General features: G+C 44.6%; 1 protein-coding gene across 2 annotated transcripts in view; it reads left to right on the forward strand.

Annotated features, from left to right (window-relative positions):
• Positions 1–27,666, forward strand: part of FAM81A (family with sequence similarity 81 member A) — a 68,908-nt gene that overhangs the window by 13,814 nt on the left and 27,428 nt on the right. The window contains exons 2-3 of one of the 2 annotated variants that reach the window (XM_040969504.1): positions 6,141–6,237; positions 7,186–7,459. In XM_040969504.1, coding sequence (XP_040825438.1) covers positions 6,218–6,237; positions 7,186–7,459 — 294 coding nt within the window. In that variant the 5' untranslated portion in view covers positions 6,141–6,217. Of the gene's footprint in view, positions 1–6,140; positions 6,238–7,185; positions 7,460–27,666 lie in introns of those variants that run through there. The other variant, XM_040969505.1, reaches the window with a different exon arrangement.

The following is a 27,666-nucleotide window of genomic DNA, read 5'->3' on the forward strand; positions in this document are numbered from 1 at the left end:
GAATGGCTAGTGTTGGGGGCATGAGTGCCACCACCTCCATCTCTCTGCTTCTCCCAAAACTTGGGTTCTTGGAAATACATTTGTGTCTTCATAATCTGTTGTATCTAGATGAACCATGTGGACCATCCCCCCCTCATTCTGCGATCAGAATCTAATCTGGTTGATTAAATGCAACATTGGGAAATGACTTTAATTCATTCATTTAGCCTTGACATTCACTCATCCAGCAAACACGTTGATCAGCCAGTGCGCTCCAGGTGTTCGGGATACAGAATGAGCTTAAACCAATGCAGTGATGCCGTGCTCCATGTCACTTCTAGGAGCACTATTTTTGTCTTCTTACAGTTCAATTGGTTTTAACCTTTAAAAAAAAAGATTTGTTTATTTGAAAGGCAGAGCAGCAGAGAGGGAGGGACACAGAGAGCTCTTCCATCTGCTGGCTCACTTCCTACATGCTTGCTGCATTGGGGTTGGCCCTAGAACCTGAACTCTCTGGGGGTCTCCTTTAGGATTGGCTGGCGACCACATACTTGGGCAGTTCTCTGTTGCGTTCCCAGGCTCACTAGCTGGGAGCTGGATCAGAAGCAGAGCACCAGGGACTTGGAACCAGCATTCTGATCTAGGTTAGGGAACATCTCACATGCAAGCTCAACGTGCTGTGCCACAGCACGGGTCTCTCAATCCTTCATGAGTCCTTGTATTTCAGTGTTAAGGGTTTTACCTAAACTTGAGTTTTGAATGCATTTGGCAGTCCACACCATCTGCTCTCTGTACTACATGAATGGTTTTGTAGAATAAAGAAAAAAGATATGAGAGGCCCAAAAGTTGAACAATTATTAGGAACAGTAGCATGCTATACAGGCGATAAAAACAGCAGTGTCTCCCCTCACCTATTAACATGATGTTCCCAAAGTATGTGTTTTTATTGTTTTAAAAAAGGAAAAGTGAATGTGTCCTAGAGCAAAAGATCTTTAAAAAAATGGAAATAGTTACGGGCCCTGTGTGGTAGCCTAGTGGTTAAATCCTTGCCTTGCATGCACTGGGATCCTATATAAGTGCTGTTTCATATCCCAGATGCTCTACTTCTCATCCAGTTCCCTGCTTGTGATGTGGGAAAGCAGTCGAGGACGGCCCAAAGCCTTCAGATCTTGTACCCACATGGGAGACCCAGAAGAGGCTCCTGGCTCCCAGCTTTGGATTGGCTCACCTCCAGCCATTGTGGCCACTTGGGTAGTGAACCTTCTCTCTGTCTCTCCTTCTCTCTGCAAATCTGCCTTTCCAATCAAAATAAATACATCTTTTTTTTTTTTAAAGAAAAATGGATGTAGTTACAGCATTCAGCAAAATCTGAGTGTTGATTGCATTTTATCTTTTATGTCTTCAGATGGAACCTAACTTTAAAATGTGACTTCAATCACACAAAGCAATTTGCTTCAGCTTACAAAAAGCTGCTTTTTGAATGTTCCAAATTTCTCCGAACAAAATATGTGTGTGACAGAGTTTTCCTTGCATACGTATGATCTGGTCTCAGAGAGCCAAGGATGGCTTGAGTGCAGCTGTAAGCTCGGCTGTTGGGGCGGCCAGCTGCGTGCAAGCCTTGGGGTACCTGCCCGATGCTTTTCCCACGGGACTCAGACAGTAAGCACTAAAATATCTCCTTATATAAAGGACAGAGAATGCTGGTTGGCAGAAAGTTTTATAGAAAGGTTTATTTTTAAATATTTACATGGTTTTATTTGAGAGGTGCATACTGAGAGAGAGAAATAACAGGATGTACATCCTCTGACTAAACCAAAAAAGCCAGTGGGGAGCTGGGACCTCTGTCTAGGTCTCCCTTGGGGGTGGCAGACACTCAACTTCTTGAGGCATCACCGCTGCCTCCGAGTGTCCTGGGGAGCAGGCAGCTGGGGTCGGGAGCTGGAAGTGGACATCCGGCGTGGGGATTCCAGTCTGGGACACAGCATCCCAGCTGCCTGTCATCTTCACTGTTAGGCTAAATATGCACCCCAGATAAAGATTTTGTTTTTAAAGTGGGCATATTTCCTATTAGGTGTGTATGTAGGAACATTAAGAAATAGAAAGGAAGCAGGTCTTCCCGAAGGGTAGCTTGCCTTCCCACCACATTGAATCTGGCCCTTCCCGCCCGGGAGCGAGTCTGTGACCCTCAGCCCGAGTTGGAGACAGCGAGAGAGCGGCCCCCAGCTAGGTTTCCAGACACACCTTCAGCTACTCTCCTACTTTTCACTCTATTTTTAACCACTGTAGAAGGAAATAAGATTTTTTTTTAGAACCATCAAATTACAACCACTTTATTCATAAGAGCTTTGGCTGCCTTTTTTTTTTTTTTAAATTCTGACACCCAGCAGAATATATCAACACTGTATTTTAATAGTGAAACTTTGTTTTTATGTGACTGGCATTCAGTTTCCTGTTTGTCAGTTTATTAAATTCGTATTGTTTTGCATTAAAATCAGTAAGTAAAATACCCAGTGTCCCGCAAGGATTAGTTGTCTCCTGTTTTACTTAAAATATTCATATGTATATGTGAGTATATCTACTTCCTGTCTGCCTCTCCCTTCTTCGCTGAGTTTTCATTTAGATGCTATTTCCTTTAACTAGCATGAGAAACTGACAGTCCGGTTGGTATGTTGTATGTCTTGAGCAGCGTGATTTACTTTTTTAAAACACTTACTTCAGTTTTTCTTTCTCTGCATTGCCTGTCTGTTGCTTCTTAACTCACCCATTTTAAACTAATCAAGTAGAGGTGGTTTATTATAACAATGACTCATGGTACTATCGAAATCAAAATGGCCTGCAACACAGACCAGCTTAATGAAGCCGTAGGCCCGCTTGCCCATTAACAGCATTGGATGATCGGATTTGTAAATTTGTGGGCGTGACAGCCTCAGGGTGGTAAGCCAGCCACAATGGGAAAATTCGGAAACCATGCTTGAGAAGTTATTGAATCTGGTGACTTATTTATTAATCAGTCCTTATTCATTTGTGATATAGATGTACTTCAAAAAGTTCATGAACAGATAGAAGATAGATTTTATTTCGGGGAAAATATTTTTGAAACCCAGACATAGTTTCTTTGTAATATGCTCTTTCTGTCATTCTGTGGCAAGCCCCTCAGAGAGTGCCTCTGCTCTGGCCGAGAATCATGACCTGGGAAACCAAGGGGACTGACGGACGAGCAGGTCCACGTGCGTTCTGAAAGGGCACCGCCTCCGAGCAGGTGTCGGTGCGTGTGGTGAACTCACGCTGTGGGAGCTGTAGGAGGCTCCTGCCGGAGAGCATGTGCAGACCCGATACCCGGAGTACTTGCTGCTCAGTAACCATCTCACGCAGTCATTGGACTGTAGGCTTCCTTTTTTTTTTTTTTATTATTTTTTCATTGGAAAGGCAGATATACAGAGAGGAGAGACAGAGAGGAAGATCTTCCATCCGATGATTCACTCCCCAAGTGAGCGCAACGGGCCGACACTATGCCGATCCGAAGCCAGGAGCCTCTTCTGGGTCTCCCACGCGGGTGCAGGGTCCCAAAGCTTTGGGCTGTCCTCAACCGCCTTCCCAGGCCACAGGCAGGGAGCTGGAAGGGAAGCGGGGCTGCCGGGATAGAACCGGCGCCCATATGGGATCCTGGGCGTGCAAGGCGAGGACCTTTAACCACTTGCGCCACCGCGCCGGGCCCTGTAGGCTTCCCTTTGAGAAAGTCAAGGCAGGTGGGCTTCTGTCGCTCAAGGAGAGCAGTAACAGATGCTGACTCACTCCCCTGATAGTCACAGCGGCCAGGTGTGGACCAGGACAAAGCCTCTAGCCAGGAGCTCCACTCCGGTCTCTTGTGTAGGTGACAGAGGCCCAAGCATTCGGGCCATCCTCCTCTGCTTTCCCAGGCGTGTCTGCAGGGAGCTGGATCATAAGTAGAACAGCTGGAACTCAAACCTATGCCCCACGTGGGTGCTTGTGTCTGCTTTCGAGGCTTAACCTGAAGCAGCAGAACCCACTGCACCACTGTAATCACCCCGGAATAAAGGTTCTTTAGAACGTCTCAACTTGAGCTGTCTGACAGCTTTACAACTGCTAAGATTCTAAATGATAGCGTGCCCCATCCTGGCTTCCTGTTATTGATCAGACATCAGACATCTCTTTGGTGCTGAAACACTTGTTGGTTTACCATGCTTGTGTGGCATGAACTTTCTCCTCCCCCAACCCACAAAATGTAATCTCTTTGAAATTTGAAGCTCTTTGTCTAGGAAGGTGAAATGTTCATATGTTGCAACTCTAAAAATAAAGCACTGATAAGATGGTGCCAACACAACGGTAGCAGTGAGAAGCGGCCTGGGGCTTCAGTGGCTAGGTCAGGACTGATGGCTGAATCTGATCCAGGTTGCCAGGCGAGGGGTGTTTTAAATCAATCAACAGCAGTACTGAGAAACCCAAAGAAACCAAGTATTTTTAAAAGCCTGCAATATTTGTTAAAAGATTTATTTATTTTATTACAAAGTCAGATATATATAGAGGAGGAGAGACAGAGAGAAAGGTCTTCCATCCATGATTCACTCCCCAAGTGGCCATAATGGCCGGAACTACACTGATCTGAAGCCAGGAACCAGGAGCTTCCCCTGAGTCTTCCACATGGATGCAGGGTCACAAGAGTTTGGGCTGTCCTCCATTGCCTTCCCAGGCCACAAGCAGGGAGCTGCATGGGAAGTGGGGCCACTGGGATTAGAACCGGCACCCATATGGGATCCCAGCATATTCAAGATGAGGATCTTAGTCACTAGGCTACTGCGCTGGGCCCAAAATCCTGCAGTATTATTCAGATTTCTAACCAGTGGTGGCAATCGAATCCTTCTATGCAAAAATGTAACTGATTGAAAAGTGAGTGACTATATTTTATAATTCAGTTCTTTTAAAGAAGAATTTATTTTTTATTAGAAAGGCAGATTTACAGAGAGGAGAAACAGAAAGATCTTCATCCACTGGTTCACTCACCAAGTGTCTACAACGTCCAGAGCTGAGCTTTTTTGAAGCCAGGCACCAGGAGCCTCTTACGGGTCTCCCACGTGGGTGCAGAGTCCCAAGGCTTTGGGCTGTCCTTTACTGCTTGCTCAGGCCACAAGCAGGGAGCTGGATGGGAAGTGGAGCTGCTGGGGTTAGAACTGGTGCTCATATGGGATCCTGGCACTTGCAAGGTGAGGGTTTTAGCCACTGAACCATCACATTGAGCTCATAATCAAGTTTTAATGAAAACCATGTTTCTGATTTCTCTTGTGTATACATGGGTTCTTCCCAGTCACAGCCCCACTGATCAAGTTTTTTTTTTTTAAATTTGTTACTGTTATTGAAGATGGATTTAGAAATACTTTCTAGCTTTGCTGTAGACTTTGCTAAATTTCCTGAGATCAGATTGACTCAGGTTGTTCCCTGCAGAAATGGGAGATGGAATAAGCCACATAAAGGAAGTATTTTATTTTTTTTCCCCGCCAGGATTTATTTGTTTATTTTAAAGGTAGAGTTACCAACAAAGAGTTTTCTACGCACTGGTTCTCCCCCAAATGGTCACAATATCTGGGGCTAGACCCAGATGTGAAATAATAAGCCAGGAGCGTTGATTCCTCATATTAGCCGCCCATGTGGGTACAGAGGCCCATGCACTTGGCCTATCTGCTGCTTTCCCAAGGCGCTTTAGCAGGGAGCTGGGTGGGAAGTGGAGCAGCAGGGAACTCGAATCGGCACACCTTTCAGACACTGGCATCGCAAGTAGCAGCTTAGCCCACTATGCCACAATGCCAGTACTTGTACTTCGTCTCTATAAAAAATGCTTTTCCAAGCTTGAGTGTACATTCAGGGAGGGAACTTCGGGGAATGCCGATGAGCAAGCTGTACTGATTTTCTGTATCAAGATTTAATAGTATTAACTTTAGAAGCACTTTGATTTTGTCGTGTCTCTATTTTTTAATTTATATTTGGAAACATTTGCTTTTTTATGTCATGTAGAAGACATAAGACATTTAATAATCTGATAGATCAGCATGTCCATAAAACTTATGAACCACTTTAGTAACTTAATAAGCTTTTGAGGTCAAGTTCTAGATACTAGCTGTTAAATAATTGAATGCGTGTTTTTTCAACAGATGTGAATTATTAAAAAGAAAATGGCCCAACGGAGCACTGTATTTCCTTCTCTTGTCACCGAGGAAAGGTATAATATATGGAAAATATGCATCTAAGGTATACTTTTCTTTTCCACCAATCCTGTGCGGGCTGCTAGAGGCGAGGGAGGGAGAGTGTGATGGTCATTTGAAAGGAACCCTTGTGGCGGTCGCATTGTCAAAAATGGCTTTGTTCAAGGGCAGGCAGTGTCATTGGGGCCCCCTCTCCCAGCTTCCAGTCTGTAGAACACCACAGCCCATTCAGTGACCTCAAGACGTAGAGATGTCAGGTGTGGCCACGTAGGACATTGACCATAACGGTGAAAGTCCAGCTTCTAGAGGCTTGAGGGTAGTGTATTGTTAACTGTTTGAAGTAACCAGCTGCAAACCAAGTTGCCCTCAGGCCAGAATTGGTTCTTGGAAGGCAGTGCTTTTCCTCCGTGATCTTGCAAACTCTCAAGAATCAGGCAAAAAAAATTAAAAAATAAGTAAATAAAATCAGACACCTGTCCCTACAAGTCTGGATTTCCTGGCTCTTTCTGAAACATAAGATGATGTGGCAAAATGGACTTGCGTTCTCATGTGGTCACTGAAGAGTGTCCTTTAGCGGGACAGTGCCCTTCCCAGTTCTCCAAAGTCGCCCATCAAACACCAGTCATTTCTGTCAGCTGCAGGGTCCTGTCCATGTAGGAGCTTGCAGCACTGCTTCTGGGCTGCGGGGAGGGGCATGCCGTGGCATACTGCTAGAAAGCCTGATGTTGCTTACACTGGGGGAGACATTTGTGGGCCCTATTCTCGCTATAGAACCTGCCTCCAGAACTCTTAAGGGAATATTAAGAGAATGGACACAGTTATTTAAAAGCTACTGTCTGGTTCTTTTGGGTAGAAACCCTGAACCACACCCCCTTAGCTGATAGGGACAGCTCATTTGTATTTTCCTGTCTGGGGTGTCTTGCATTTGAAAAAAAAAGAACTACTCTTGTTCCCAGGGAACAGTCCCCAGCCCTCATGTGATCCCCTCCCGCAGGCGAGTTAGAACCATGCCCCGACACAGCCAGTCGCTGAGCGTGGCACCCTACTCATCCGTGAGCCTCGTGGAGCAGCTGGAAGACAGGATCCTGTGCCATGAGAAGACGACGGCCGCGCTCGTGGAGCACGCCTTCCGCATCAAAGACGACATCGTCAACAGCTTGCAAAAGATGCAGAACAAGGGGGGAGGCGACCGCCTGGCCAGGCTGTTCTTGGAGGAGCACATCAGGAACATCACCGCCATAGTGAAGCAGCTGAACCGGGATATCGAGGTAAGGGGAGTGTGAGGTGAGGCCGCTGTGCTGCTCTGCAGCCTGGCCGGAGCCGCCCCAGGTCTGACTGCCCCCTGCCAGACAGGAGCACGCTCAGCCCCAGCCTGCCTGTCTCATTTCTTCCTAACGAAGGCCAAGGCAACGATTTGCACAAAGATCCCAGTTAAGTTTATTTCAGTATTCGGTAGCAGTTACTTTTGATGTTATTTATGGCTCAATCTAAATTTGCGTTGCTGATGATTAAAATCATTTTGCTTTGTTTGGCTCTCGGCGGAGAACAAGAGAGAGCAAGGGGGAGAGGGAGCTACTCAAATAGTTTCCTCTAAAACCCTTCAGGTCTTTGAAGATAGCCGTTAGATCAATTACCAGGTCAGTCTTTGCTTCTTTGGATGAAATGTTTCTAGGTCATAATGATGGCGTGTAACACGGTTTGTCATTCAAGCAATTTAGAAACTGAATCGCTTCTCAGACTCCTCTGTTATTGCCCTATTTTCCCCTGAAATGGGTCTGATCTAAGGCTAATATTATCTATTTTTGGAATCTGTCACTTGGCTGTTCCTGGCTGAGCACTCCCAGGGAGCGCACGTTCTAGTTCAGAAAGCTTTCACTGCTCTGGGGCCCACGTTCTCCCACCCTGCCGTATTAATGTCTTCCATGTGTGGTTATTAGATATACAGATTAAAGATAGATATTATGGAAAACCTTCGTTTCTCATCGTGGGGCGTATGTCAAAATGCTTCTTGAAATTAAGTTGCCTTTTTTTTAATCCACTGTCAGATTTGAATTGTTTAGAAGATTGAATTGTTTAAAGGCAGAATAACAGAAAGAAGGAGGGAGAGAGGAAATCTGGCAAAGAAGGAGGGGAGGGGAAGGGAAAAGGAAAGAGAGAAAGGACATTGAGAGAGGGGGCTCTCATTTAGTGGTTCATGGTTCACTCTCCAAATGCTTGCAGCAGCCCAGGACTGGGTCAGGTTGAAGCCAGGAGCCAGCAGCTCCATCCAGATCTGCAAAAGAGGCACCAGGGCTTCCGGTATTTGAGGCAGCACCTGCTGCTTTGCAGGTGCATTGGCAGGAAGCTAGGTCAGAAGAAGAGTAAAGAGGACTCGAACCTGGCACTCTGATATGGGATGCCAGCATCTCAAGTAACAACTTACCTCACTGTGCTGTAACACCCGCTGTTTGAATTCATTATTTTTTTAAATGTTATCTTTTAAAGATGTATTTATTTATTTGTAAGGAAAGAAAGAGACTGAGAGAAATGTTCCATAGTACTGTTTCATCCTGCTAAATGGCCACAATGACTGTGGCTGGGGCTTGGACTGGCCAGGTCCAAGCCTGGCATCTGGACCTCCATCTGGATCTCCCACATGGATGGCAGGGACCCACTCTTCGGGCTGTCACCTCCTGTTTTCCCCGGGTGCGTGAGCAGGGAGTTGGATCAGAAACAGAGGAACAGGTACTTCGGTAACTCCAGCATGGGATGTCAGTATGATTGATCTGCCCACCACAGTATCAGCTCCTGGACAGAGTTATCGAGATATAATTTGAGTACTAGAAAAATCCACTCATTGTAAGTGTACAGTTAAATCACCTTTTAGTAATTTGTAGAATTGTGTACCATCATCAACAAAAGTTAGTTTGGGGATGTTACTCCCCCCTTCCTGTTCCCCAGTTGACTGTATGCAGGCAGTCCCTACTTGTACTCCTGCAAGGCAGTGGCTCATCTACTTTCTGTCTTGGTCACTTGTTCTGTTTTGTTCCTCTCATGTAGATGGAACTGGTCCATATGGGGTCTTTTGTACCTGGAATCTTTTACTTGTCATTCAGCCAGGTGCCAGCATGTATCAGAGATCTGTAGTTGATGGTTTTCCGTTCATTAATTGTTGAATGTTTGGATGTTTTTCAGTAGTTAGCTATTATCAGTAAAGCTGCTCTCAATGTTTGTGGACAAGCCTTTGATTTGGAAACACATTTTTTTTTAAAAGATTTATTTTTATTATTTTTTATTGGAAAGGCAGATATACAGAGAGGAGATACAGAGAGGAAGATCTTCTGTCCGATGATTCACTCCCCAAGTGAGTGCAACGGGCCGATACTATGCCGATCCGAAGCCAGGAACCTCTTCCGGGTCTCCCACGCGGGTGCAGGGTCCCAAAGCTTTGGGCCGTCCTCGACTGCTTTCCCAGGCCACAGGCAGGGAGCTGGAAGGGAAGCGGGGCTGCCGGGATTAGAACCGGCGCCCATATGGGATCCTGGGCGTGCAAGGCGAGGACCTTAACCACTTGCGCCACCGCGCCGGGCCCAAGGGAAACACATTTTTATTTCTTTCAGGTAAATTAATAAGATTGGAATTGCTGGGTCATGTAGTAAACTTCTGTTTGAGTGGCTCTACCATTTTACAAGGCCATCAGCAATACGGAAGGCTTCCAGATTCCCCCACGCTTGCCATTACCTATCTTTTGGCTTATTGTCATTCTAGCTGATGTGTAGTGGCATCTGTATAATTATTGGTTGTTTGTATGTATTTTTTTTTTTGGTGAAATGTATATTCAAGTCTTTTGCCCATTTTTGTTACAAATTACATTTTTTCTTGGTGGTAAATTATTATTTTAATCGCTTTTAAGTAGGTAATTCAGTAACGTTAAGTACACTTACAATGTTGTACATTCATCACTATTGACTATGTCCAAAACTCATTGATCATCCTCAGTAGAAATTCTATTCCCATCAAATAATAACTCGCAGTCCCCCTCGTCATCTCTATTCTGTTTTCCTTCTCTCTGAGTTTGCACGTTCTAGCTCCCTGTTGTAAGCAGAATTATACAGCATTTGTTCCTTTGCATTGGACTTATTTCACTAGTGTGTTTTTAAAGTTCCTCCAGGTTGTAGTTTTTATCAGCACCCATTTTTCAATTGGGTTATTGCTGTTATTCATTTAGGTTATTTGTCTTACTAATGAGAGCTTTGCAAGCTTATTAGGAGGTTTAGATACGAGACCCTTATCACATACGTGATTAGTAAATATCTTTTTCCCAGTAAGTGGTTTCCATTTTCATTTTCCTCGTGCTGTCTTTTGAAGCACAAATGTTTTTCATTTCAGTGAAATTCAGCATCGACTTTTTTCTTTTACAGGTGATAGTTTTGGTCTTTTGTTTTGAGAATCGCTTATTAGCTCCAGTCACAGAGATTTTCTTCAAAATGTTTAGTTTTTATGTTTAACTCCATGTTCTACCATATGTTAGTTTTTTGTAGATGGTGTGGTGTGGGAGGAGGTGGTCTAAGATTTTATTTTTCTCGTTTGATATCCAAGGAAAATATGCCCTTTCCCCATTTGTCCCTTTGTAGAAAATCAGTTGGCTGAATTGCAAGGATTTATTTTTGGATTCCACTGGTGTGCGTGGTTTCCCTTATGCCAGTGCCGTGGTGTTTTGCTTTCTGGTTTGATGGTGCGTTTGACATCGGAGCATGTGAACACTCCTACTTTGTTCTTCTCAATATTGGTTAGGTTCTTTTCTTGTATATAATGTAAAATCTAATAGTAAAATCAAAATAAAAATTTTTTCTTGGCGTAAAACTTAAGATTAGCTTGTAAGTTTATATCACAAAGTTTGTTGTGGTTTTGAAAGATTGCTCTTTATGCATACATGGCGGTGAGGCTTGCATTTAAAAAATACTTAGTCTTTGAGTGTTTTAAAGAACCAACTTGGGTTTTATTAATTTTTAATATATTTCTGTTTCATTGATTTCAACTTTCTATTACTCCTTTTTTTTCTGCTTGCATTGTGCTTAATTTTTTCTTTTTCTAATTTCTTAAGATGGAAACCTAGGCAATTGATTTGAATCTTTCCCTTTTTATGTTAATGTTGTTGAATGCAATGCAGTGTACCCTTTGCACTGAACAAATTTGGTTTATTGTGCTTTTGTTTTCATTCATTCAGAACATTTTAAAATAGCCTCTGTGATTTCTGTTTTGGGCCCTGTGCTATTTAGAGACACATTGTTTATTTTCCAGATGTTTGCAGTGCCTTGTTTGAGTCCATGTGAAAACATACTTTGTGTATTTTTAATCTGTTCTGATGTTTTGAGATTGTGTTGTGGCTTCCTGCATTTTTACTGATTTTCTCTCTTGTTCTAACAGTTCAGACTTGTATTGCCTGTTTTTCCTTTCAATACTGTCATTTTTTGCTTCATGTATTCGTCACTGTTTTGGTTCATGTTTATAATTACATATAGTTTTCTGATGTATTGATCTTTTAACATAAAATGTTTTTGTCTCATAAGAATTCCTGTTTTAATGGCTATTTTGTTTGACATCAGTATAGTTACTCAAACCCCCTTATGATTACCATTTGCATAGCTCATGTCTTTTAAAAAATATTTATTTTGGGGCAGGTACCATGGTGTAATTTGCCTGTAGTGCCTGTATCTCATGTGGGTGCCAGTTCATATGCTGGCTGCTCTACTTCCAGTCCAGCTCTCTGCTCATGGCCTGAGAAAGCAGCAGAAGATGGATCAAGTCTTTGGATCTCTGCACCTATGTGGGAAACTTGGAGGAAACTCCTGGCTCTTTGGATCGGCTCAGATCTAGCAGGTGCAGCCATCTGGGGAGCAGACCAATGGATGGAGAATACCTTTGTCTCTCCTCTCTGTATAACTCTACCTTTCAAATAAAAATAAATAAACCTTAAGAAAAAATAGTTTGTTTATTTGAAAGAGTGACAGAGGGGGAGAAGGAGAGGCAGCGAGGGAGAGGTTTTCCACTTGCTTGTGCACTCCTCAAATGCTGAAAACAGCCAGAGCTGGGTCAGGCTGAAACCAGAAACCAGAAGTTTCTAATGAGCTTCCATGTGGGTACAGGGACACAGGGGCTTGAGTCATCCTCTGCTGCTTTCCTAGGTGCATAACTGGGAGTTGGATCAGAAGTGGAGCAGCAGCTTGTACATGAGCTAACAACCATATGGAATGCTGGTGCTACAGGCGGTGGCTTTTCCCAGCATGCCGCAACACTTCCCCCTTCTTGGTAAATATTACCACCTTGGTGGCTTGTGGTTCTATCTAGTCTTATGGTTACCAACTTTAGCTATTCTTTGGGTTTTCTCACATGTTTACTAGCGGGAGCGTTCGCCTAGTGTTGCACCCCGATGGTAGTACCTTTATCTTCCAGGTCCTGACGTGATGAGTTTAAAGTCAAGGGCTATGTGCTTGTTCTTAAGGGGAGTACAGTGGATCTTTGCTGCAATGGAAAATGGTGGCATCCATTTCCACTTCTTGCTCACTAAATGTTTTCTTTCCTTTTTGATTTATCTTTCTTCCATAGCATAAAGACAGGGTAGGGCATTGATTGGAGTCCCTTATCAGTCATTACACTTTTTATTTATTGAAAAGGCATAGAGTGAGAGAGACAGAGATCTTCCATCTGCTGATTTACTCCCTAAGTGCCCATCACTGCCAGGGCTGGGCCAGGCTGGAGGTAGGAGCTGGGAACTGCATCTGGATCTCCCACATGGACGGCAGAGCCCACAGTACCCGTAGCATCGTTTACTGTCCTGCAAAGTGCACGTTAGCAGGAAGCTGGATGGGAAGCCGTGCTGGGAAGCAAACCCAGGCACACCGATGTGGGATATAGGCTTTCCAGCAGCAACTTAACCAGTGCCAAGAGCCTGATCTTTATCACCCTTTTAGCTAAAAAGGGTTAGGATTCATTACTCAGGCTAGAGCATGGAGGCTCCAGTCCTGGAATTTAAATATTATGCAGGGACTAGAAATGACCCAAGTACCTGCAGTGCTTGGTGCTAAGTGCCTGTAGTCACTGTGCCTGTGGGAGACTGTCAGCTTTGTGTCTTTCTTAGTCTGGGTCCCTGCCTGGATCCCTGTGGAATGCCTGTACCTCTCTTCCATGTCCCTCTAATAGATCCCATGCCCAACTAAGTTACTTAGAGTCAAGTTCAACTGTGTGCAGGACATCCAGTGGCAGTAGAGGGCGTAGAAGGCTTCCCAGAAGGCTGTGGATAATTGTTGTTGGGAAGGTGATATCTGAATTTGAATAGTCTTTTCTGGTTTTGTGTTTGGGTGCCTAAAGCAGTTTTACCCTGGAATGTGAATAACGCAGAAACCTCAAATTCAGAGCTACACAGAATGGAAGGAGACCCACTCAAACATTTCTGTTTTGAGAAGGGAGGGAGACTGGCTGGGAGGTGGATGGCTCAGCTATGCCCAGAGTGAGAGCAGAGACTGGATCAAAGTGATGGGCATCTGGGATTCCCAGTTTCCATGCTCTTAAGCAGTGACAAAAACACGTGTGATCAACGACATTACAAACACTTCCCTGTTTCCTGTTAGGACATGATGTCCCTGTCTCCACTGTTCACCTGCAGCATCTCCCTTTGGCTGCTCAGCTCAGCTTTGGCTGCTCTGGTGGGTTTCAGAGACTGAAGAAAGGAGCTAGACTTGTCTAATGTGACCATCCCCCTCAGGCCAAAGTGGTGCATAACTCTACCCTTTAACACTTGACTGTTTTCTGGGCTGGTGTCATGGGCTGAATTACCACCTTTGACGCTGCTGTCCTGGCTGCTCCACTTCTGCTCCTGCTTCCTGCTGATGTGCCTGGGAAAGCAGTGGAAATGGCCTCCATCCTTGGGCCCCTGCACCCACATGGGAGACCCAAATGAAGCTCCTGTTTCCTGGTTGGGGCCTGACTTGGCTGTGGTTATTCTGGCCATTTGGGCAGTCAATCAGCAGCTGGAAGATCTCTCTCTCTCTCTCTCTCTCTCTCTCTCTATGTATCAGTCTCTCTCTTTGTAGTTCTGCCTTTCAAATAAATAAATGAATCTTACAAGAAAGAAAATGGACAATTTTTTTGCCATTGTAAGAGTTGGCAGTTGTACAACTCAGGGGTTTTCTCTCTGGTAGTTAGTGGCTGAGTGCTACGAAGATCTAAATAATAATTTGAGGCTGCAACCCAGCCCTTGCTGCTGCCTATATAGCTCCTAAACCCTAGGAAGCCTCCAGACTGCTTCCTCTTTGCCTCTAGTTGAATGCCCTCGCCTGTGGTGTGTTCTGAACACCCAGCTGTCACCATGGCATTGACTGAATAGGACCAGCACTGTTTCTTGACAAGTTCACTTCCCCAGGTGGAGTGTGAGCTTTTTATAAAGCTGGGAAACTTTGTGATCTTTGCATAGTTCAGTACAGGGTCACAGTGTCTGGAGCACAAGGCAGTGGGTGCCAGTCTGTCCCACTGTGCTGCTTCACCACCTTACCTGTCAAAGCATGGAAGTTTATTTCTCACAGTCTCAGAGGTGGGAAGTCCAAGACTGGGGTGCCAGCCTTGGGGACCCAATATATGTGTATGTGTGTGTGTGTGTGGGGCGGGTCTTGGTGCTGCATCCTCAGGTGACAGGAGTCACAAGGGACCTACATTGTGCCCTCCCAGGAGGCAGTGACCCTGGCCTGGCTCACCCCTCTCCGAAGACCCTCCACCTTCATGCCATCACTACAGCAGTTTGGTTTCAGCAGGAGTTTTGCAGAGGGGTCCCCCTTGTTCAAAGCACAGCAAATGGTTGTGAAGCCAGTGTCTGCCTGTTTTAGAATAGAGCCATTGAATAGCACTGCTGTTGGCAAAGAGGGCTGGAAGAGACCCTGAGGCACGTGGACAGAGGACATCCTTTTGAGCAGGTCCAGTGAACAACGTGAGATCCTAGCACCTGCTAGGGGGCTACACCCAAGAGGCTAGACTCCCCCAAAGGCTCCTTTCCCTTTTCTGCTTGGTCTCTTGGGAGTTCTCAAACTTTCATTGTATACACCCGACTCTCGAGTGTGGCAGGGTGTGTGATTCAGCAGGTCTCTTCTCCCTCTGTGTTTTTAACCCCTTGGGAAGAACTTGTTCATGAAACTAGGTATTTCCAGCTTTGGTCCCCCTGGGTGTTCCTCTGCCTCATTATCCCTTTGATGAGCACACACTTGAACTAGGTTAGTAATTAGGGTTATTAGCAAATGTACCTAGGAGTCCAGTCATCAATCATTTAGGGTTTTGCTACTTATTTTTTCTCCATATACAGGCTTTTGAATTATTTACAATGCAGTGAGTTTTAAAGCAATTGCAATTTTGCTGTTTTTCCAACATCTGAAACCCATTTTATGTAATGATTATTCTTGCCTTAACTAGACAGTCCTCTTCTCCGTGTATTTTTGGAGCATGCACATTTTGCCAATGAAAAGATGGTGTCTTGTAAAAGAAGGAAAGCAGTAAAAATCTAATTTTGGCAAAAAAAAATTTACTTTGGATGTTTGAGTGTCTACTTTTTTTATAGCTGGTAATAAGTATAGATCTTGTTAAAGTAACAGCAAAGAAGTCAAATTTAAGATTCTACCATGAAACTCTAATTATATGAATTTATGTATCACGAACAGAATACTTGTAGCCAACATCAGGGAAGTTAGGAAACTTCATGAGATACCAGAGTGGCTATATTGTAGCGAATGTGGCTTAAACATCAGAAATTTATTCTCCACACTTATAGAGACCCAGAAGTCTAAGTTCCAGGCCCTACTGTCTGGTCTGTGTGTGGCTAGCAGAGAGAAGCCAGCAAAAGCAAGGCCTGTGTCCTCCTTCAAAACAATTTTACATCAAAAGTTTGTGTGTGTGTGTGTGTAAAAGACAAAGCAAGAGCAAGAGAGAGAGAGAACGCGCCCCAGCCAGCCAGAAGGCTAGGCCAAAGTGGCCAGGAGCCAGGAATCCAATCCAGGTCTCCCATATAGACGGCAGGATCCAGTTCCTTGGGCCGGGAGCATTGCATTCCAGATTGGCAGTGACAGGAAGCTGGAATTGGGAGCCAGAGCTGGGACTCCACCCCAGTAACTTCAGGAATAACCAGGGGGTGTCTTTACCACCAGGCCAGCATCCACGCCCCCTCCTCTCCTTATGCACGCTGATTCCATTCTGAAGGCTCCTCCCTTAGGACCTAATCCCCTCTCCTCCGAAAGATCTCAGCTAGGCTTCACCCCAAGGAGTTAGGATTGCTGATGATGAATTTTAGGGGAACGCAAACCTGGATTCATAACAATAACATGTGACAATCTTTTTAAGTGCTAACAGGAAGTCTTTCGTTCTAACTCACATACAAATTGGGAGGGTAAGTAATTAGACAGGTGATGATTGCATATGTAAAGCAAAGGGGTGTGATGATATTTCCATTGTATTTCCATGAAGTGAAAGCTGCATTTTGGCTAGATTCTTCCTGAATTTCTCCTGTAAATTGACTGACTTTTCATTGTGTGTGTGTGTGTTTTTTTTACTATAGGTCTATACTTGTTTCTTTGTTCGCTCAGTAAAATTTTCTGGATATTGATTTTGTGAGAATCATTCCTGCAGATAATTTTGTATTAGAAACCTAAAGCTCATGCCTTTCTCAAGCTACAAAGCTCACTTTCAGTTCCTGATAAAGCTAGTCAAATTGTTTATATTTTATAAATAGTTATTTATTTGAAAGGCAGAATGACAGAGCAAGGGAGCAAGATTCTATCCACTGGTTCACTCCCAAAATGGCCCCAGTGGATGGTACTGGGCCAGACTGACGCCTGGGCCTGGGACTCTATCCAGATTGCTCACAAGGGTGACCAAAATGCAGATGCTTGGGTCATTGTCTGCTGTCTCCAGGGTGTGCATTAGCTGGACGCGTGCGTGAGTGAATGTGGAAGCTGGACTCGATCCCGGGCATTCTCACATCCTAAGTGGTGGATTACCTCACTGTGCCACAGCGTCTGCCCCTAAGTAAGGCAAAAGTGTGCCTCTGGACACAGTCATATATGGGAAAAAGTTACATGAATTGTCAAATCATTTACTTGTGTGATCCTCAAAAACTAGAACTCTTAATTTTTCCATCTTTAGCACCTACTGCAATGTCCAGCACTTAAGAGGAACTCCCTAAGTGTTCAAGCTCTAAAGTCATCGAGCCTTCCAGAACCCTGTAATTATTGCCCATAGTTTTAAGCGCTGATTCCAGTATCAGCAAAGATGACTTTTCTGTACTGGTACACAGTAGGTGCTTGATAAATGTTGTGTGGAAGAATCTGTTGTTTTAGTACATCGCCACCAATGGCTATTCCATTAGTCTTTTGCCTTGTGATGTGGAATATGTCATCAATTATTTATTCCTTAGAAACTTTCCACAAATTATCATTATCAATTTAGAAGAGGTAATGTAGTTAACTATGAATTATACATGTGTGGATTATCCATACTGACTTTGACTTAAAGATATCATCAGTATCTGGTGGGCGGCTCTCCGTGTTCCTCCAGTTTGATGGCTTGGGATGCAGTTTGCACCCCCCCATCCCCTTGGACATGAGGTTTTTGCAGAACCAGGGAGCAGTGTTTGCCCTGTGGCTGGCTAGAATCTGTAAACCTACTGCAGGTGTCCACATTCCTAGACCTCATAATGTCTCGCTGGTTTGGCGTGTTAGTGTTAACCTATGAATTATGGGAAATTATAGCACACCTTCATCTAATTGAGTGGACTGCACAGTCTTTTTAATTTAATAGTTTGAAAATGACTACTCAAGAGTTTCCTGAACGCAATGAAGGCAGTGTTGGGTTTTCTCATGCCAAAAAGGGGCATAGATAATGATGTACGTGTAGACTTGGACTGACAGACAGGTGCTCTGCTTCAGTGGGCAACCAACACTGCCAATGAATGGGAAGTTCTGGTACCTGCACTTTGTGTGTGTTACCTGAAAGGGAATTTCAACCTGGCTGAGTGGTCTGCATCCTTTGGCGCAGGCGCAGAGAGAGTCTGATGATTTTCATTCACGTTTGTTTTAACTTACTCCCTTGACCTCAGAGGGAGAAGACTGTGAACTGATTGAAATTTTGAACTGTTGATAGTGGATTTTCAAGGTAAATTAACACACTGATGTTCTGTCCCATCTCCTGTACATTTTAGCTGCTCTGTCTTTGAGGGCTTGATAGCCTAGGGATACCAGCGAGCGATAGTCTGTGAGCTTGCAAAACTAGTTCCTTTAACATGGAGCTAACTAGATCAAACCCCTAGTTTGCCACTGAGAGGAACCAGGATCCTAGGAGTGAGCCAGGCACACAAGGCATCTGTTTCGGCCCTACTTCACATTCTAGTGGGGGTGGGTATAAATAGTAAACCCTAAGTAATCAACGGAATGGTAGCTCACTGTGTCACGTGCTCAGATAAGCGAATGTGGTGCAGTTACTAAGGTGACAAGAATCAAGACTGCAGTGGCAGAAGAATTCAGCCAAGCTACGGTAGATGAGACACATAGGGAGAACATTCCAGATGGAAGAAAATTCCAGGGCTGTAAGCAGAAAGTAGTTTGGTGTAGATGAGAAGGATCATCAGTGGACTGCTGAGTCAGCCCGGAGAGCCATGCTGAGAGGATTGGAGTTTGAACGTGGGACACTTCCAGACCTGTTTGTATTTCAGAAAGGATCACATCAACTCCTGCATGGAGAAGGAATTGTCAGGAAGTAAGAGTGGAAGCAGGGAGGCCACCTGGCAGCCAGGGAAGATTTGCTGGTGGCTTGGATGGGGCGAGGGGTGGGGACTATAGGTAGAGATGGGCATGGATTGCAGATTCACTTTGGGATAAAACTGACAATTAAAAAAAATCTTTTAAAAAAGTAGTTATTTAATTGAAAGATAGAGGGAGACAAAGAATGAGTGAAAAATCTTTCATCTGCTGGTTCACTCCCCACGTGGCCACGACAGCCAGGTCTGGAACAGGCTGAAGCCAATAACTCCATCCTGGTCTCCCTTGTGGGTAGCAGGGGCTGAAACACGTAGGTCATCTTTCCTGCCCCTTGAGGCCCGTTAGCAGGGAGCTGGAAGGAAAGCAGTGCAGCCAGGACTTGAATCAATGTAGCAGTATGGGATGCCAGTGTCATGAGCTGTTGCATTTTAATCACTGCACCAAATGCTTGTTTCTCCAGGGAGTATTGAGCTGGGTGGGGAAATGTAAAGTTAGGCAGGATCCCCACCTCTACTGGGCCCTCCGCTGCTGCAGTTGAGCCTTTGCCTAGGTGCTAGTTGATGTGCACTTCCATTTCCAAATCCTTCTATGTAGGAAGGGTTAGAAACAGAGAGGAACACCTTCTTTCTTGGTCTTTGCTCAGCAATGCTGGCCTGTCTAGGTGAGTTGGAGTCCCCAGGGTGCGGATTCCATGACGTAGTTCACCGAGGTTCAGGCTGTGGTCCCTAGTGTATGTTGTGTTTTGAAGAGAGGGTCTTTACAGATAGACTGGCCTGTGCTGTGGCGTGTTGGGTAAAGCCATCATTGCCTTGGATGTTAACATCCCAAATGAGTGCTGGTTTGTTTCCTGGCTGCTCTGTTTTTCATCTAACTTCCTGAAATGGCCTGGGAAAGCAGCAGAGGATGGCTTAAGTTCCTGAGCTCCTGCATCTACCTGGCAGACCCAGAAGAAATTATTTTTCTTCTTTGAGATTTGTTTATTTTTATTGGAAAGTCAGATCTACAGAGAGGAGGAGAGACAGAGAAGATCTTCTGTCCACTGATCCACTCCCCAAGTGGCCGCAATGGCCAGAACTGAGCCAATGCAAAGCAGGAGCTTCCTTCAGGTTTCCCACGTGGGTGCAGGGTCCCAAGGCTTTGGGCCATCCTTGACTACCTTCTCAGGCCACAAGCAGGGAGCTGGATGGGAAGCGGGGTTGCTGCTACAAAAACTGGTGTCCATATGGGATCCTGGCACATGCAAAGTGAGGACTTTAGCCACTAGGCTGTCACGCCAGGCCCCTGGAAGAAACTTTTAGCTTCTGGCTTTGGATTGTAGCCATTAGTCATTTAGGAAATGAATTAGCAGATGGCAGATCTCTCTCTCTTTGTTGCTCCCTCTTTCTGTCTCTCCCTCTCTCTTGCTTACTGTAACTCTGCCTTTCAAACAAATGAATGCTCCATTAAGAAAAGGTGAAGACTTGGAGCATCACACTTCTCAGTGCACGTGAAGTATGTTTGCAGTGTGAACTTGAGCTGCCCTGCAGCCTTTGCTGCTACAGTGGAGCCTCCTGAGGGTGTGTTGGTGCTCTGCACATAGTAGGTGCTCAAGAAATAGTCTTCTGAGTTGACAGTAATGTCATGATGTCCTTAAGAATGTAATCTCTCTTCTTTTAAAGCTTTATTTATTTTTATTTGAAAGGAATCTTTACAGAGTGGAGAGACACACAGAGAGGTTTCTCATCTGCTAGTTCATGCCCCAAATAGTCATGATGGCTGGAGCCGAGCTGATCCAAAGCCAGGAGCCAGGAGCGTCCTTTAGGTTTTCCACACAAATGCAGGATCCCAAGAACTGGGTCATCCTCTGTTGCTTTTTCAGGCTCTAAACAGGGAGCTGGATGAGAAGCAGAGCAGCTGGGATGTGAACCAGTGTCCATATGGGATGCTGGTGCTAGCGGGTAGAAGAATAGCTTGTTGAATCAGAGTGTTGGCCCAAAGAGATAATCTTACAAGTAAGCACATTATGTGACAGATTGTTCTGCAACAACACATTGGGAAGCAGTGCCAACCTTACAGAGGGGTTATTTGTTCAAAAGCTTCATTCTGGAATTCCTTCAATGGGAAGCTTCTGTTTTCACATGGCTTTTGAGTAATGTGAACACTATGTTAAGGCCAGATATAATTCTTTTCTGTATTCTGCAGAGCACTTCTAATACAGTGCATTATCCATCCGCGTAAGAATTGTGAAAGTTAAATGGAGTTATTTCTAGCACAGAATTAAAAAAATCGTGTTTTTTCTTGGTTATAAAAGTAATGAATGCCCATTGTTGGCAACACAAAAAAGAAAAGTAAGCCATAATCCCACTCTAGAGATAAGTAAAACAGTCATATCCTAGTGTTTTATGAGGCTCTTAATACATAGCCAGAGTCCTGCTGTGTGTTTATTTTATGCCCACTCTTTCTGCTTAATATTAAATTGTACACATTTTCCTTTGTTTTAAAAAGTCCTCCATGATTGTCTTAACGTTGGTGTAATAATACACCTTATAAAATACTTGGTCTGTGTCTCGTACTCTGAGGGGATCCTTGTGCAAAAATTTTTTTGGGTCTTCTTATTATTTTCCTTAAGATTAATTCCCAGAACTAGAGTTCCTTGGCCAAGGGTTATGAGCACTGGAAATATATTTTGTTGCATCTCTCTCCAGAATTGTAGTAGAATATGCTGGCTGCCTTTTGATTTTGACATATTCTTCTTATTATAAATAAAAAATATTTGGTTCTTGAATAAGTGAAATGCTATGTTTTTCTTTTCCTAAAAAAAAAAAAGCCTAGACCATTTTTTAAAGAGTGGTTTTAGATTCACTGTTGAGCTGAAAGTACAGAGAGTTCTCCTACACCCCCTCCCTCACACACAGCCTCCCCCTCTCGCAACATCTTGAGTCGAGTGGTTCATGATAATGGTATGATTTTTATTTCCTGTTTTTTTTTTTTTTTTTTTTGCTTACCAGCAAGGTCGAACCTTTAAAACATGTTACTTTATTATTTTTAGCACCTCTTTTGCAAGTTGCTTTCCACTTGCCTTGCTTAGTGATTGAAAAACAGCTCAGATAAAGAAGGGTTGGCTATAGCCATTGCTGTTTCTTGACTACCTAGTGAGGTCTTACTCCAGGAGTAGTCTGCAGGCTGTACACATTTACACGCCTGGGCTTATGTCCCAGCTTTGATTTTATGGGGACGGGGCTTGGGGATTTGTGTCACAGCCTAACTGCAGATAGCTTTAAAAATCTGTGATTGACACCGTGGCGTGGTATGGTATATCTCCTTCCTGCAGTTCTGGCATCACATATGAGTGCTGGTTAGTGTCCCAGCTGCTCCGCTTCCAATCCAGCTCCCTGCTTACGGCCTGAGAAATCAGCTGAGAATGTCTCATGTTCTTTGGGCCCCTGTATCCATGCGGGAGATCAGGAAGAAGCTCCTGATTCCTGGCTTCAACTCTAGTTGTCGCAGCCACTTGGGGAAAGATCTAGCAGATGGAAGGTCTCTCTGTCTCTCCTCTTAACTCTGCCTTTTAAATAAAAATAAAAATCTAAAAGCAAATTATTTAAAAATCAAGGTGACAGATTCGCTGGTCTGCTCATCCTGCAAATGGCTGTGACAGCCAGGGTTTGGCAAGGTGGAAGCCAGGAGCCTGGAACTCTGTCCCATCTCCCAGATGGATGGCAGAGACTTAAGCACTGAAGTGCTCATCCGATGTGTCCCAGGCGTATTTGCAGGGAGCCGGATCAAAAGCAGAGCAGTCGGAACTCGGACAACCACTCTAATGTAAGGTGCAGGGTTTTTAGGAGGCAGCTTAACCCACCGTGCCAGAGTACCTGCACCAGCTAGGAAATATTTATGCACATAAGCAGTGGTTGGAAACCACTGGTCCTTTGCCTGGTTATGTAAAGATTGGAGCCATTTCTTACAGGGAGTATAAATGTTTCTTTGTATTACATGTAGTGAATAGGTGTGACTTCCTATTTGGAGAGCTGGCTCGTTCACCAGCTTCTTTTCAGAGTGGGAGAGTGCTAGCGCCAGATTAGTCAGAGCTGAAGTTCCCTTGCGGGAGTCTGCTTAGATGACTAACATTTTGTCATTCACAGGTGATTGTAGCTGGTTAGCGTTCTTCTTCACAGAGCAGGTTCATTCAGAAAAAGCTAGAAATGACAGCAAGTAACAGAGAGATCTGGGGATTCCAGAATTCTTCAGGTGTAATAGAATTTTTAAAAAAATGTTTGTTTGAAAGGCAGAGTTAAAGAGGGAAAGGCAGAGGCAAAGACAGAGATGTTTGATCTGCTGGTTTATTCACTAAATGATTGTAGCAGCCAGGGCTGGGCTAGGCTGAAGCCAGGAGCCAGGAGTTTTCTCTGGGTTTCCCATGTGGGTGGCGAGCACACAAGCACTTGGGCCACCTTCCATTGCTAGCAGAGCAGTTGGGACACAGACTGCCACTCATGTGGATTGCCAGCACTCCAGGCGTTGGCTTTGTCCACAATGCCAAAAGTACCGGCCCCTGTAAGAGATTTTTCACTGTCACTGTTATGCTGCTTGTAACACCAACCAATTTTACAATGACAAAAACCAGAACACTAAAATCCCTAATTTTTGCTGCTTACAAGTTTGAAAATCCTAACAGCTACATGTAAGCATACTTTTTTCTGTAGGTATGTCATACTTACAAAAAAAAAAAAAAAAGCGAAGATAAAGGAGAAAGATAGTTAAAAGATAGTTAAGAAGAGTACCAAAGAATTTAGGCAAGTATAATTATGTTGTTTCTAATTGGGATTTCTGCTTATGTGCCAATGGGCCTACACAATGTCAGTGGTTGAGGAGCCGTCTGATTTCTAGAAATTAATTGTAACAGGCAGGTCTATTCCAGAATGAATCCTCAAGAAACTCCTAGACTAGTGCAGGAGGTAATGACTCTCTTCCCATTCCTAGTACCACCTGCCCGAAGGCCTAGATGGGATGGGGCTGGAGACACAGCCAGCAGAGTCCCATCCCCGGCCAGCTGTATGGTGAGGACATAGGCCCCCCTGCCCAAGGAGGGACTGTGGCAGGCAGCCTCACTGTCCTCACTGTGTCTGGGCTTGGTCCATGAAGAGGACAAAATGCGATGAGGGTGCCTCCTAGTGCCTGCACACTGGCCCTGCACCCTCACTAACTACAGCTCCAGCCCACACGTTCTTTCCACCATCAAGACTCAGGACTGGTCTGCAAGAGACTCCAGAGTGCGGAGGCAGACAAGGCTTATCACACATGAGGAAGGCCCAGGAGAAGTTGTACAGCCTCAGATCAGGCATCAGTGAAATACGAAACAAAATAAAACAAAGCCTAAATATGTTGGAAATCCAGTTACAGCATCAAAGACCTTTCTTGAACTTTAAGTTTTAAGTCTGAGAAGAATTAGAGGTGATTCTTTGTTTGTAAGGCAAAGCAGGCAAAGGGAAGGACATCAGAAAGAAAGTGCCTTGGTGCAGGGATCCACGGCCTCCAGCAAATAGATCACCAGAGCTCTGGAAGGAGAGGAGGTAGAGGAGAAATGTTAGTTACATAGAAGAAGGAATTGTACCTGAGTTGGAAAAGAATCTGAAACTGTGGAATGAAATCATAATGAAAGTCAAGACCCCTTAATAGCCTTTCATCATTATAACGAAATAGCCAAGGTTGGGTACGCATAGAGAATGGAGGGTTGCTTAGCTCATGCTTTGGAGTTTCAAGGGGATCACACTGTTGTCACCTTGGCTCTGGTAAAGGTCTTGTGGTGGACGTGGCACCTGTCAGGAGGGAGAGATCACATGATTAGACAGCAGGCTCTACAGTTCCATTCAAGCACACGCGCCCGTTGACCTAAGCCCCTCTCCGTGGGCCCACAGTATCTCCCAATATTGCCCCTCCGGGAGCCAGTCTTACAGGACATGGCCCTTGAAGGAACAAACCACATCCAAAGATGGAGAAAAGAAAAATCTTCCAGGCTTGTAGACACTATTAGCTAAGGTACTTCTAGAGGAAGAAGCCCCAGACTTAGCCAGAGCTAAGGAGAGGAAAGGTCTTTTTTTTTTTTTTTTGCTAATTCTTTCTTCTACCCATTTCCCACTTGCCCATTCATGGCAGACTCAGAGGATCTTCCTTCCAAAGTATCTGTCCCAGGAAAATGCAAGAGAAAGAACTCTAGCTAAAATGCAATGCATCTGGACACAGCTCCGAGTTAGCAGTAACAACAAAATAAAACCAAAAAAACAAGGATGCAGAGATCCTTAGAGAAACGACAGTAGAATCTCATGGAAGTGTATAATGATCAATGCCTGGAGCTACGTGACAAAAGTGTTAAGAAAGGAAAACTATTGAAATGCAGGAAATGTGCAAGCACGTTTTTATTAATAGTCCATCCGGAATTCTTGCTGTAGTTTCAGCAAATGCAATTGGGGGTTGGGGATGAGAGAAGGGCAAAAGGGGAAAACAGTCAAATTCTTCCAGATAAGTCGCCTGAGACTGAAGGGTGATGTGGGCAGGTATGAAGGGTGCTGAGCAAAAACAGAGCCGGAAGCAGTCAGGCACATGTGTGGAGCTCATGGAATGACGACGAACTCTCCCGCCTCCTCTAGGATCTGAAGGGAAGAAAAAGGTCGAACTGGTTGGACTGAGCAAAAGGAGAGGGCGCAAAGATGACCAAGAGCAAAATCGACTGTCGACATAAAATAAGCTGCAAGGATAGCATAGAGGGACAGAGCCCTGTAGTGTTCTGGGAGAGAACTTGTCACTGGAGCCTGCTTCCCTGGGTTCAAGTCCCAGCTCTGGCATTTGTGAACTTAGAGCAAGACACTTAACTGTTGAGAGCTTGGGGATAACAGTACCTCCCTCAAAGGGTGTTACGAGGATTGACTGAGTCAAGGTGCCCAAAATGCGGGGAACAGGGCTGTGTCCAAATTAGACAGCAAGCAGGGCTGTGTCTTAGTATTTACTTATTTATTTTTAGTTAAGCATTTATTTCAAAAAATGAATCATGTTTGCAGTGTAGAGTAAGTCTACAGTATTGCCATGCAGAGTTAATCATAACGGGATAACACTGTCTGGAAACAAGCTGCCTTCCCTGTTTATATTTCCTTGTTTCTGGATATAATTGGTGACATGTACTGTTTAAGCATGCAACTTTTTTTTAAAAATAATTTTTTAAATTATATTTTTGACAATCTTTACATACTTAATTAGGGTAAAAAGGTTCAAGGGCTATAGGAAAGTGGGTAAGACTATTATTTCCATATTGTTTCCTTCATGTTTAAAGGGGGGTATTAAGGGAGAAGGCCCACCCAATTTCCCACCTTCCCCAGGTCCCGGATGTAGGGTATGCTCCGAGGTTCTTGCTCAAGTGGTTTTGATATTGCCACAGTTAAGAACTGCTGCCAATCTTGCCACTCCAAGCACTATGAGGTCTTTGAAAAATCCACTGGTTGACATGGTCCATCATAGAGTCTCTGTTTGCCCCGTATTTCGTTGCCAACATATAGCTGAGATGATTGATTGACCAGTTCTGTCTTCTCTCTTTTCTTGATTTGGGTTCTGAGTCCAGCATTTCGATTGGAGAGATCCCCAAAGAAACTTTGTTTGAGGTTTCTCAAACCAGATTCTTGTATGTACTAGCAAGCACAGTGCCTGGCACAGTCCATCGCCCTGATCAGCTGGTGGTTGCAATTGCTGGGTTGGTTCTGTTTCCAGCCCCAAGTTCCACTGGAACCAATGGGTGTTGCAGTCCAGCCTGGTTCTGCCCAGCACATACTCGGCCCTCACATAAACCAGTGGGAGCTGCAGCCTAGTTGGAGCGACCCGCAACAACCCCCACCAGGCCCGCCCCCTACCCTGGTTTGCCAGTATGTGCAGCAGTAGTCCAGTCTGTCCCACACCCCATTCCACCCCAGCTGCTGTCCTAGTTTTATGCCCTCCTGTGGAAGTGGTAACCCAAGAGGGAGGAGCCCACTATTTCCCTCCCAGGCCTCTCCCACTCCCAGATTATACTCTCTCCAGGTAGTTCTGTGGTTTGACTTGACAGAACTAGCCCCGAGTGCCAGCTTCTGCCAGCTCAAGCATGCAACTTTTTAAATAGTAAAATCTACAACAGATTCCTGGGCATAACAAAAATATCTTGAAAATATATGGCCATTTGAGGTATAAAATAACAAGAGTAATAGGATTGCAAAACTATTGAAGGTTTATAAATGGTCAAAAATAGTTATGCTTTTCTGAGTGTCTAATTATACGTTAGTGCAAACACAAAATGCTCTCAAAGCTAATGGCTGCACATCTCACAGATTCCTCAAGAGGTGCAGAGAGGGTCGTGTGACCTGAACCCCCATTCTCGGTTAATCCCTCCCAAGCTATCGCCCACGCCTCCTGACTTGCTCTCTGTAAAGTGTCCTCTGGCAGGTGTTTGGCTGAGTGCGTCCTCAGGCGGGTCCTTTTTGCTTTCTAAGTTCATCCAACGGTTGTGCTGTTTCAGCAAGGCTCCTAGTGTTGGCTGTGTATTGAGCATCACCTCCCTGGGGTGTTAGGAGAACGGGTTCACACTGCTCAGCCCTAACTAGCTTCCACTTCTCCCAGGCTACTCTCACAGGTGCTCACTCCAGTGTACTTGTCAATGGATATGCCAGGAGCTATGATGAATATGGTTGTCAGTAGCTTTTTCTGATTTTGTTTTTTCT

Source organism: Ochotona curzoniae, unplaced genomic scaffold (genome assembly GCF_017591425.1).
Source record: "Ochotona curzoniae isolate NIBS_2020 unplaced genomic scaffold, NIBS_Ocur_1.0 scaffold_4701, whole genome shotgun sequence".
Lineage (NCBI taxonomy): Eukaryota > Metazoa > Chordata > Mammalia > Lagomorpha > Ochotonidae > Ochotona > Ochotona curzoniae.